Source organism: Dunckerocampus dactyliophorus, chromosome 17 (assembly GCF_027744805.1).
Source record: "Dunckerocampus dactyliophorus isolate RoL2022-P2 chromosome 17, RoL_Ddac_1.1, whole genome shotgun sequence".
Classification (NCBI taxonomy): domain Eukaryota; kingdom Metazoa; phylum Chordata; class Actinopteri; order Syngnathiformes; family Syngnathidae; genus Dunckerocampus; species Dunckerocampus dactyliophorus.
Genome location: NC_072835.1, coordinates 14,403,469 through 14,415,986, shown reverse-complemented (window position 1 = coordinate 14,415,986; position 12,518 = coordinate 14,403,469). Strand labels below are relative to the sequence as shown.

The following is a 12,518-nucleotide window of genomic DNA, read 5'->3' as shown; positions in this document are numbered from 1 at the left end:
GCTCCAGCGTGTCCACACAGGACAGGGAGGTGGGGAGACACAAGGACATGGAAGAATTACAGATGCACTGATAAACCCAACGTCTTTCTGTCCTTCCTGCCTTTTTTAAAATTTAGGTTTGCCAAATTCCTTTTTGAATGGCTCAGGGTCCGTTTATGCAAGTCTATTTTTGGGTGTTTTACAATTACAGTAATGCTAACGTAACTATCAATTTGAGGAAGATTGGTTAGCAAACATGGCCGCCATCAAGCAAAACGTCGTAGCAACTTAGCAACTAATTGTTTGTAAGTCAGTCATCATTTGTTATTCATTCCCTCCATCTTCGACTAAAATTTTGACGGATGTGATTGCAGTGTTGGTTTTTGCGACAGCAATTGGCAAAAACAAAAAAAACATCCACCAGGTTTCCCAAAAAGCACGTGGGGGAAAATGTGCTACGGTCGGATGAACTCAAGATTGTAAGTTTTTGGGCGTGATGTCAACCTGCATCCTCTGAATGGCCCAAGTGAGTCCCCCCCCCCCCCCCCCCCCCCCCCCCCCCCCCCCCCACACACACACACACACACACACACACACACACACACCTACACACACACACCCTCAACATCCTTTCCCCCCCTTTGGTTGAATTATTGATGCCTGCCTTACCGGTTCGATTGCAAGAATAGAACAGTTCTGGAGGTGACAAACGGGGCTTCCTCTTCTTCAAAGCTCCCCTGTATTGGCCTGCCCGTGCGTTTGCGCGCTGTTTGGTGCACGCGATTGAAGACATAGAGATGAAAGGGAGTTGTAATTACAGGGAAGCGTATCTGTCTAGCGCAGAAGTATTGGTGGAATGGCACAAGTGGGCCAGAAGCCTTAGGTCATTAGATCTGCTGTGCATGCGTGTACGTACGTACGTGGGTGCGTGCGTGTGCGTGGTAGCGGGAAACAAAAGCATAATAAAAGCAAGATCATCAACTTCAATTCCTCAGAAATTCCTCAAAATATTTTGCCTTGCAAGTGCCACTGTTTTTGCTCCCTCTGCTGAGCGTTACGATTTAGCTTGTGTCGTCAGAGGTGGGTTAAACATGAATATTTCAGAAAAGGGAGATTTATTTCCTGGTCATATTTGGTGAATACATTTATATTTTTACAATTAGTTCATATACATGCAGGCCATAACTGATTTCACTACGAGGCAGCAACTGACGAGCACAGTTAATTCAGGGCCGTGTAGCCGTCAACTGATTGAAATAGAAAGCAAACTGGAAGAGAATGGAGTTCATTGAGTCTCATGGAAAAGCATTGAAAATTATGAATATTAAAAATTTCCAATACCACATTTATCTTAGCATAAACAAATGCATTATTTTATGTTGAGATATCAATTTGGACTACTGGCTGTCCAGTTTTCCATCAGATGATGCTACTTTTTCCTTTTCAAAACATGCAGCAAAATTTCTCAACTTCTACCGTTTTCTGTAAGGGTGGTGTCTCTCTATTAATGTTGGATAATAGGTGTATGTAAAAAAAAAAAAAAAAGAAGGAAAAGAAGGAGTGTTTGAGATTTGTGTTATGTGAAAGTCTAATTCCATGAAATGCAGAGCTTCTAATACTAACTTTTTTCTGTCTTCTTCCTAGTTGATGATGACTTCATAGGTCTCGGCGAGCTGCCGGAAACCTTTCCCTCGGACCCCCCAGAGCCTCTGCCTGTGTTCCTGATGGAGCCTGAGGAGGCCTACATCGTCAAGAACAAGCCTGTCAACCTATACTGCAAAGCCACGCCGGCCACCCAGATCTATTTCAAGTGCAACAGCGAGTGGGTTCACCAGAAGGAGCACACGGTGGAGGAGCGTGTGGACGAAAACTCTGGTGAGGCCAAGCCGACCATGAAGTGTCGCCTCAGGCGACAAAAGTGTATACCGTACACTCACAAAAGTGGGTACACCCCTTACATTTCAGCAAACATTTATTACAGTCTATCTTCTCAAGGGACAATACAATAGAAAGTAAACATGGGTATATACTTTAGAGTAGTCAGTGTACGGCTTGTATAGCAGTGATTTCATATCCACCGAAAATGGCTCAACACGCCTCCATTATTGTCTAAATAGCTGGCAACACAAAGTGAGTTGCAGGATCACTATGTCGTCCCTCCAGTCAAGCATGGTGGTAGTATCATGGCGTGGAGCTGCTTGAGTGCTGCCATCACAGGGGAACCGCAGTTCATTGAGGGGAAACATGAATTCCAACATTGTCCTGTGACATTATGAAGCAGAGGATGATACAGTATACCATACTATATTATACTATAGAAATGTATATACTAGTGTACCGCTTGTATAGCAGTATAGATTTACTATCTGCACACAGTCATTATTGCCATTATAGCTGGCAACATAAGTGAATAGCAGTGTAATTCTGTCCTGACAGTCAAGCGTAGTGTTGGTAGCGTCATTGTCTGGGGCTGCATGAGTGCTGTTGGCAATTCCTACAAGTGCTGTGACATTCTGAGAGCATGATCTCCTCCCTTGGAAAACTGGGCCGATAATTAATTGATCATTATTTAAATTCCTAATGCAATTAAGGCACAATTATTACAGTAGATCTTACTCCTTGATTTAGCAAAATTTCAACAACAACATAACCCATCTCACCTTCCAAATAGGAACATTTAAAATATGTTTGCAAGCATCCAGAGAAAAGGAGAAAGCCAGTGAATCAGTAGCAAAGGTTGTTTTTTTCCCACCAAATTCATCCCCCTGAAGGCACCGCAGCCATTACACACAACATCACAGCCACTGATTGGCTACATTCAGCCGCCGTATTGGAAATTGAGTTCTTTTTGTCCCCCACAGGTACAAATCACTTCACATTTAGCCTTTTTCATCCTGCTGTTTTTTTTTTTTTGTTGTTTTTTTTTTTTTACCCCCTCTCACATGTCTGCATACTCCCTCACAGACACACTGCTGCTGCAACTGTGTTTGAATCCATAGGATGTGGTTGCCAATGAGTATTAAAGACACAAAAGCAAATACGTTGATTTAAAAAGTGCGTTGCATCCTGCTTTAAAAGAGAAGGCGTATTGAAGTTTGGACCTTTTGGCCCCGGCGGAGCGTGGGGATGTTAGCGTGTGTTTTGTGCACTCAATTGTTGTTGCAAAGAAGGCGTTTGAAGGTCTCCAGTTGTGTCTTTTACCTTTTTGTGTCAAAAGGGTTTTTTGCGCTGAAAGCATCAACAGAGAACATCCCACGCATCGCCCCCCTGCTCGACATCAGTCGTACCCAGGGGCTACATCCTGCGCATTCATTGATGCTCTTTACCTCGTGCACAGACTTTAAACGTGGCACTGAGACAAGTAAATATGTGTAGCCTTGAGAATTTATTAGGAAATAACACATCATTTTAAACACTATGATAAGCCCAAAGTAGACAATTTTGCAACAATCAGCAGAGTGCAGAACTCCGCCAAGGCTGAACAATAATGCCAAAGAGGGCTACATTGTTATTTCTTGGTTTTATATTAGCTTATAATGAGTATGGAAGAGAAATGGAGCAGTTCCACTCCAGTTCTGTAGGCGGCAGTCATGAAGGGAGCCAACTAAACAAAACTACCTGCCACAGCCCGTGAATACTAAGCTAAACGCTACTATCCCAATTCACACTAGCATTCTCTCTGTGCCCATGCAACATTTCAAGTTGCAAAGTTTCATGTTAATTACTAGAGGTGTAATGGTGCGCCGTGATGACTGTTCGGTGCATAGCTCCATTTGAAGGTCATGGTTCAGTTTATTTTCGGAACAAAATGTAAAACATACAATTGTTTTGCATTTGTGTAAACAGCTTTAATGATTTTTAAAACGAAACAAACAACAATGCTCCAATAAATAAAATAATTTGAACAGTTTGAACTGTCTGAATTATCATTTTATTTTTTGGAACTTTACAAAAATGAAAGTTTCGTGCCTTAAGTGCAGCATTAATACTTCCAGCTTGTAGCTCCATCCCTACCAAACAATGGCGGCACACTGCTTTGTCTTATCCACTTGTCTTCGTCCGTTTGTGTTTCACCAGGAAGGCCAAGTGTTGCCAAATGGGAGACTTTAACAACAAAAGAGGGATTATAAGCTCTGGCCTCATCTTGGCGCTATCGCTATCCATGAGGCTGGGCTGCACTGTATTTGTTTACAGAGTAGATGTGTGACTATATCGCAAGGCTATACTTCCTCTCACTCTATTAATGTGTACTATGTGGGAATTTGGTATGTTCCAAATGTTCCGTACCAATGATTACAAACACAAGAAAGAAGAAAGCTCACAAAGAATCCAAGTAAACTAAAGCTAAAGTCACGTGACCACTCTGAAGAAGACTGCGAGTGAGCAGTTGAAACCGTCAGTTATGAAAAAGTAGGCAACTCTGAACGGTAATGAAGAACTGTTTAGAATGGAAAACAAACTACAGCTGCTCTCCTGATTTACATTCTCTTCATGTGCCCGTACATCATGCCTCTACAAAATAAACACAAAAACACAAAATTTGTGTTATTTATTTAATGATTTTTTTTTAATGAGTTATGCCGTTAACATTCATACAAAAGTCTGCCCTAACCTATGTGTTGAGCATTTTGTTCTAAAAAAAAAAAAAAAAAAAAAAAAAGTGATTCGTAGCGCCTCTAAATATATCCATTTTTTACTATCATGTAAAATGCTACTAAAGTGACACTTGCTCATTGTTTGTGATTTAGCCAAATTGTCTAAATAGAATTTAAAAAGCCCCGTGGTCCAGCCAGGTCAATATTTCAGGCAATGTAACCAGCAGAAATTGGATCTCTCGCTGTCAGAGTGTTTCCTTCTCCTCTGAGTCTCGCTTTCACAACTCGTGATGTTCTGAAAATAAAGACTAGACAGTATGAGAATGCAGTAGACGTACATACTTGTAGTTGTAAAAACTTAACAGTGTTTTACAAGGAACAAATGCAACTTTTTCCAGATGTATCGCACACTCTTATGTACTTGATGAACGGTGAATAAAAATAATTGGACTTTGAAATGAGGGTGAAAAAGCAAATTATTGAACATGTTCTTGACATTCTACAGATATGAGAAACCTTTTGAAAATGCAGCCTCAGAGACTAATTGATCAAGTCAGGAATAAAAAAAGGAAGGTTGAGTGTCAAATAAAGGATGATGAATGGACCAGGCTCGATGGCATTTATAAAACAAAACCTAATATACGCTCGGCAAAAATGTAAAGTGTAACACTTTTGCTTTTGCTCACATCTTTCATGAGATGTATTATTCAAACATCTAAAACTTTTTCATGTACACCAAAGGCCTATTTCTCTCAAGTACTGTTCACAGATCTGTCTAAATCTTTGTCAGTGAGCACTTCTCCTTTGTCGAGATAATCCATGCACCTCACAAGTGTGGCATGTCAAGATGCTGATTAGACAGCATGATGATTGCACAGGTGTACTTCAGACTGGTCACAATAAAAGGCTACTCTAAGATGTGCAGTTTTATCACAGCACAATGCCACAGTGTTGAGGGAGTATGCAACAGCCATGTTGCCTGCAGGAATGCCATCTCCAAAGGCGTTTCAGAGAATTTAGGCGTATATCCAACCGGCCTCAAAATCACAGACCACGTGTCACCACACCAGCCCAGGACCTCCACATTCAGCATCTCCATCTCCAAGATCGTCTGAGACCAGCCACCCAGACAAATACTGCAACAATCGGTCAGAAGGGATCTAAGGGAAGCTCAGCTACATGGTGGTCATCCTCATCTGTGCGTCGACTTCACTGCAGTACATCGTGATAATCGACTTGAGTAGGCAAGTGCTCACATTCGATGGTGTCTAGCACTTTGGAGAGGTGTTTTCTTCACGGATGAATCCTGGTTTTCATTATATTGGGCAGATGGCAGACTGTGTGTATGGTGTCGTGTGGGTGCACGGTTTGCTGATGTCAGCGTTGTGGATCGAGTGGCCCATGGTGGTGGCGACGTTATGTTATGAGCAGGTGTATTATCTGGGCAAAGAAATGCACAGCGATAATGTGACGAGATCCCGATGCCATTCATTCACGACCATCACCTCATGTTGCAGCACTACAGCACACGTTCTGGATCGGCGTAAACGACAGCGTGTTCCAGTTCCGGTCATTATCCGGTAACTTCGCACAACCATTGAAGAGGAGTGGACTAACATTCCACAGACCATAATCAACAACCTCTTCAACTCTGTGCGAAGGAGATACGTTGCACTGTGCGAGGCAAATGGTGGTCACACCAGATACTCACTGGGAACAGAACGGTCAGGAAACAGATTGCAAAAAAGTAGAGATTGTGGAGTTTAACACTGTTATTTCTTCACGCTTCTTTCTTTCGAAGACTACATGTTATCCAGAAGGAGACTGAGGGTAGCTTACATAAGCATATGTTTATGTGCATGTTTCCCCAAATGGTGCACTGCTCTTCTTGACCAATGGTTGACCAAAGCATCAGGAGCAGGTAAAGCCATGTCAAACTTAGTGTCGTGCAATGGAAAAGGTTCATAAGTGTCGTAAGCAGCCCTTTTTACATAGAAGCATCTTCTCGTTACTTGTGAGACACTTAACCTTATATTCCACCACATCAGAGATGTGGAAAACGAGCATGAAGGCAGACAATTAGTACGTAAAAGGAGTGCCTACTACACTACATCAAAGATGGTCCAAAATAAAATGGCCATAGCTGGAGGAGTGAACTTAGGATGGCAGTTGAAAAAGTCACTGTAAATCATGTCAGAGCCAAGCTACTAATTGTCTTCTCTGTCAGTGGCTTTGTACAGTGTTAACATTGCCTGTCATTTTAAAATGTGATCACAGTGAGTAGCTGTTTATGACCTATGTTTGTGCTGGGTTACCATGACTGGTTAGTTGGCATGATAGGACTTACTTGTTGTTTGGTCTACAATTAGTGTCAACGCTGTGTTGTCATTTAATTTGTAGGTGAATAAATGATCTATTCAAAGCCTGGATTATGCTTTTGCGTAGCCACTACGCCGTCTCTTCAGACACTGTCTTGATCCTTTTATACCTCTTCGTCTGGGTTGAGTGTGTGACATGCAATTCTCTGCTGAAAGGCTAGTTAGCGCTAGCAGAGAGTTTTCCGGTGAATCAACTTGGTGAGCAACCACAATGCTAATTGACCTATTAGCTTGTTAACTTCCTTCATAGAGAGCAGACAGTGGCAATTAAAGAGAGACAAGAAGTGTTACGGGAGCTGCAACTTGTCAATGTGCTCCAACAGTCACTTTTCTTTCAAATATTGGTCTGAAATCGGCAGAGAAGGTGAACTTCAAAGTGGCCTGAAGGCCTTTTGAAGATATATGTCAGTAAATACATTAACATATCTGCATGCAGAAAATGTTTGAAGTTTTTGCCCATTAAACTCAGAAAAGTAAAAAAAAATGTAATTGTTGATTATGCAAACGTCCAAAGAATCACGGCTGTCATTTTACAAAGTAATGGTGGTGTTTAGGAGGCGGTGGCGCTGCTTTTTTAGTGCCAGCAGTAGCTGAGATGTAATTAACCATACGGGGCTTGATTTATGGTCTGCGCTGTGTTTTTCACAGCATGGAGCGCCTCACCTGTGAGTTTGCATTATGGTCATATGCACTAAAGCCTTTTTGTGCATCCACTGACATGCAATGGGGTCAGTGCCAGGCAATCAAAAACAATATCTATCAAGTGTTGCATGCATTTTTTGGGAATATTTTATCACGTGAGTGATTACACACTGAACACCAGCCAGGTAACATAAAAAACACAAGAGTGCATTTGCATTTTTGACAGAATGAACACATTCACACAGGGCAAAGTGTTGTTTTGTTGTTTCATGGGAGGCAATTTGTGTCGGGACATGCAAGCATACATCAGTCAGTAGTGAAGCATGATGTGTGTCATGGGAAGGGGTATATAAAGCATAGATTCAGATGAGGTGAAAAGTAGTCATGGCAGGATGAAGTGGTGAGTGTTGGCAAATATGTCTAGATACATTTATAGCTTTAAGGACAATTATAGTGAGGAATGCAGATACTTAAACAATGCATTGTAAAACACATTTTAATTGGTTGTTAAGCTACACACTGCGTGCATGCAGTACATGCAGGGGAACACATAGTCAGCATCGTCACAAGGTAATCAACAGTGACAATATGAAACACTATCATGAAATTCTCTTCCTCTGCTTGACTGATCAATAAGGAAAGCAACTGCTTTCATCAATAAAAAACCCAACAAGGTGACCTCTATAAATGATCACATTAATATTACTGAAACACCCCACCAGTGGCTTTACCTATAAATTATAGATACATTATATAATAATAATAATAACAATAATTATAATAATAATTATTATTACTATACATAATTATATATTTTATAATACATTGGTATTATATAGCGCTTTTGTAGCTATTCAAATATTTTATAAGAAGCAATAACGAAAAAAAAATATATAATTGAGCTGTAGGCTATGTAATATCGTTTTTGAAATTTGTAAAAGATGTGTACTCTCTTTTGTGAGATTCTGTATTCCTATAAATGTCCAAGGATTTTTAACATTTTATATTCCATCAACCAAGAAGTAGCCATCCATCCATTTTCTATGCTGCTTCTCCTCATTAGGGTCGCGGGGGTATGCTGGAGCCTATCCCAGCTGACTTCAGGCGACAGCAGAACACAAATAGCTGAGGTCTGCCGTCTACGGAGTACCATTCTAGTTGTTTTTCTTGTACTTTGATGCGGTGACATCATGAGCTGCAGGCTGAGCAAAGCTATGAAGTCACCGGATGAGGTCAGCAGGCTTATTTCTCTTCTGCTAGGCTGATCCCTCTAATACGTTTTAAGCAGAGCCCTCCAGAAAACACTTCGGTAATACCCATGAAGTCACCAAAGTCCACTTGTCGTCATGTGCGACTATTAAATTACATTCAAACCACCTTTAAATTGAGTTGTTGAGTCACGCCTACAGCACAGCACCCCCTTGAGGACAGGTTCATTTCTTTATATGACTCATCACACAGGTTCTCCAATACTGTACACGCCTTACACATGCACACGGCTGCTCCTCCTCTGCCTCTGTGTGCTGGCTGTAAATATTGCATGAGCGCTAAGCTGGTGTGTGGGATGTGCTTGCACCAGAACAAGTAGGCTGTGTGAAAGCGCTGAACCTGAACTAAAATGGCATGTTCATTTTCAACAGCACCACTCTCTCTCCCTTTGCATTTTCCATTCAGGAAGGAAACTCAAGACACTCCCAACCACGGCATATCCACCGATAGAAAACAGTCATAGCTGAGCTCATGTGGCAAAATTGGCCCTAATCACTCTTATTTCTTTCCTCTACACATGTGGAGTTTCACAGTGTCCCCTTTAGCACAGTGGTTGTCTTCGGAATTGGATTTATGCCACAGATTAGGTCGCTGATTGAATGAACATTGCGACAGCGGTGAGTCAAAAATCACTCCTGACAATGATGTCACATCAACAGCGTGTCCCTGAGGTGTGCTAAAGTGTAGAGAATACATCTAACTTGCATAAGAAGTCAAATCTGATTTATGGAAACTAAAATGAGTGCAATAAATTGAGCCTACGCCTACAGGGTTGTGTAATGTTGACTGTATTACATTTCATATTTCACCCCACAGATGTGCGTCAATGCAGCTGTTGTAAAGCATTTCAAGTCAATTATTGTGTTTGCAATGTTTTTCAAAATTTTGTCATACAAGTAAAGCAGAATTTTACGTTCTGGGTTGTTTTCCAGCAAGATGAGCAGTGCTGCACCTGCAAGTGCTCAGAGTACAAATCCCTACTGCTTGCACACTGGGCTCCAAAATGACCACTACTCACTGCTGCACACACACTATGAAAATATCTAACACACTATGAAACACACTAACACACTATGAAAATATCATTTGGTTATGGTGAATTTTAAAGCCATTAGGAACAATTGGAACATTATTCAAATAATAAGAAATAAAAAAAAATGCTTGGTCTGGCACTTTGAGAATTTTGCGTTGCTGACATTCTCGTCATTCCCTTCCGATTTTGATCAACATTTGCAGTAAAAGTGACTGTTGGAATTGTTAGATTAGATTCAGCTCCAGAACCCTCTTTGTTCAATTGACATTCGACAGGCGCTAACAAGATAAATGCTCAATGCACAATCTGGGTTTAAGGCCTAAATATGCCGCTCACACGCATTTAAATTATGAAATGTATAGGTACTCACCACTATGAATGATAATGATAATGATAATGATGATTGATTGAACAGATGATGCACCAATGAATGTTGTGAGGCTGCTATCGGTTAGTACAAGGCTACATCATCCACACTGCTTGCCTGTTGTAATTCCACTAAAGGATCCACGATCATATGTTAACTTGTGTTCAGCTTGGTGCTAGTTTTGAGGCACGATTGTTACATATAAGTTTAAGTTTGCACCTCACAGCAACTCTGGTGTGTTCACCGACTGCTGAACAAAGTGTGAAATCTTAAAACTTGATGAAAAAACATCAGTGAAGCATACAGACATAACCATGTAAAGGTTTAACAGTGGTACATCTATGCTGCACATTTGCCCTGCGTTATCACACATTTATACAGTACTTTATTAAGTTAGGGTGAATGAAGTAGATGTAGTTTTTTTGTGGAAACATTTCTGAGAAATGAAATGTAAAAATTATTTTTCGGACTAAAAATCTGCAAATTTGCAAGGCCATGAATGCTAAAATGCAAATTGTTTGCATACCACAATATATTTGATTATTTTTACCTGAATATTGCATAATAATAAACATAATATTGGTATGTTTCTGATTTGTATAAATTTACTTTTTTATATAGCTTAATTTACTGTGATGTAAACATTACATTTACATTTTATACAATTTTGGAACACGGTTATTGTATTGTTGTATTGGTATTTTTGATATGACTATTTTATAGTTTTATTTTTAATAATAGTGAGTTTATATTTTAGGTTTAGTTTATTAGGATTTTATTACAGTACTGGTGTAGTTTTATGAAATATTGTTTGTGATTTTTTTTTGTTGCCTTACTTTTATTAGTTAATTATTAGAATAATTCAAAGCCTTTATTTTATTTCTTTATTTATTATTTTTTTGTCTTGTCCAGCCATTGGGGCAGATAGTATTGTTCATCTAAATGCCCTTACATGCAAAACAGATTTGCTCTGCCAGGGAAAAGCCTTTATTTTATATGTTGCACATTTACTACTTATTGTGCTATTGTCAGTCCAGTTATACTAAGTCTGTAGCTGTGGTACTGACAACGTCCTAAGCCTGTGGGCGAAAAAACGACGCCAGTAAAATATAACTGTAAACAGCAATTGGAGACAAACTAAAAATGGACGTAAAAAAGATGCCTAGTGTGGCACATTGTGGTTTTTGTGTTGCTGATGATAGGGTATGACTTTGGTATCCAAACATGAACATGAGTGTCTAAATCCAAAGTGGCGGCTTGTAATGGCACAGACTGGCTGCTAATGCTGCTGTAATGGAGCGGGCAAATGTTCCCTGTCGTTGCACAAAAAAGAAACTTTTGCTCAAAACCGTACGTAATTTGATGGTCCTGTTGCAGTTGAACTGTGATGAAGTACACATGGGTGAGAGTGACCTTAAAACTAAAGCTTTAATAGAGCGTCAGTGTGACATTATGCCTTAACCAAAATACTATTTGAGCAATTGCTGTGATGAAAATGTGCTGTATGATCACGCATGATCCTTGAAAATGTTTGCCTTTGCTACCAGCATTTGTGCAGGTGTACCTAATATAGTGGCTGGTCCTTACTTATGTATGCATGTTATGTATAGCGCACATTTCCCATGAATTCATTATAGCAGCAAAGGGGTATCATGGTATTTGTCGGCTGTATGGAATTTATTTGTTTGAGGCCTGGCGCCCAGATGAGCAGTAATCAGAGGGGTTAGCAAACCGGATTGTCTTAGCCGTGACGCTTAGAATCCACCCCTATAGGACCCCCGGACCCAAAGCTTCGAAATCAGGGCCAGATGCGCGCACACGCACAGTGCCCTCATGACTGTATGTGTTTTGTGTACTCTTCTACTACTGAACCGCTGCACCCAAAAGGGTGACAATGTGAAAAACATGCACTCTTACTGTTACTCTTACTGTGCTATTATTTTTACGACAGATGCACCCATTAGTCACATTGACTTAAAATTCTTGCATACTACAAAATACCCACTGGAACTTCAAGGTGTTTAGCCGAATTGCCACTAAATTTGGTACACATATTTAGGGGACTTTGATTGGTTAAAAAACATGGCCTCTATCAAGCAAAACGTCTTAGCAACTTCACAACTAATTGTTCTTAAGTCGTTGATCATTTGTCTGATTATAAAACGTTGAGTATGTCCATATTATACTATATATAATAATAATAATAACTATGCTATGTACTGTACATGTATGCTTGCATGTCTTCCACTGAATCT

At 40.2% G+C, this 12,518-nt stretch overlaps 1 protein-coding gene across 2 annotated transcripts in view; it reads left to right on the top strand.

Moving 5' to 3' along the window:
• unc5cb (unc-5 netrin receptor Cb) overlaps positions 1–12,518 on the top strand; it is a 144,333-nt gene that overhangs the window by 90,414 nt on the left and 41,401 nt on the right. For both annotated transcript variants that reach the window (XM_054758277.1, XM_054758276.1), the window contains exon 2: positions 1,624–1,854. In XM_054758277.1, coding sequence (XP_054614252.1) covers positions 1,624–1,854 — 231 coding nt within the window. The remainder of the gene's footprint in view (positions 1–1,623; positions 1,855–12,518) is intronic.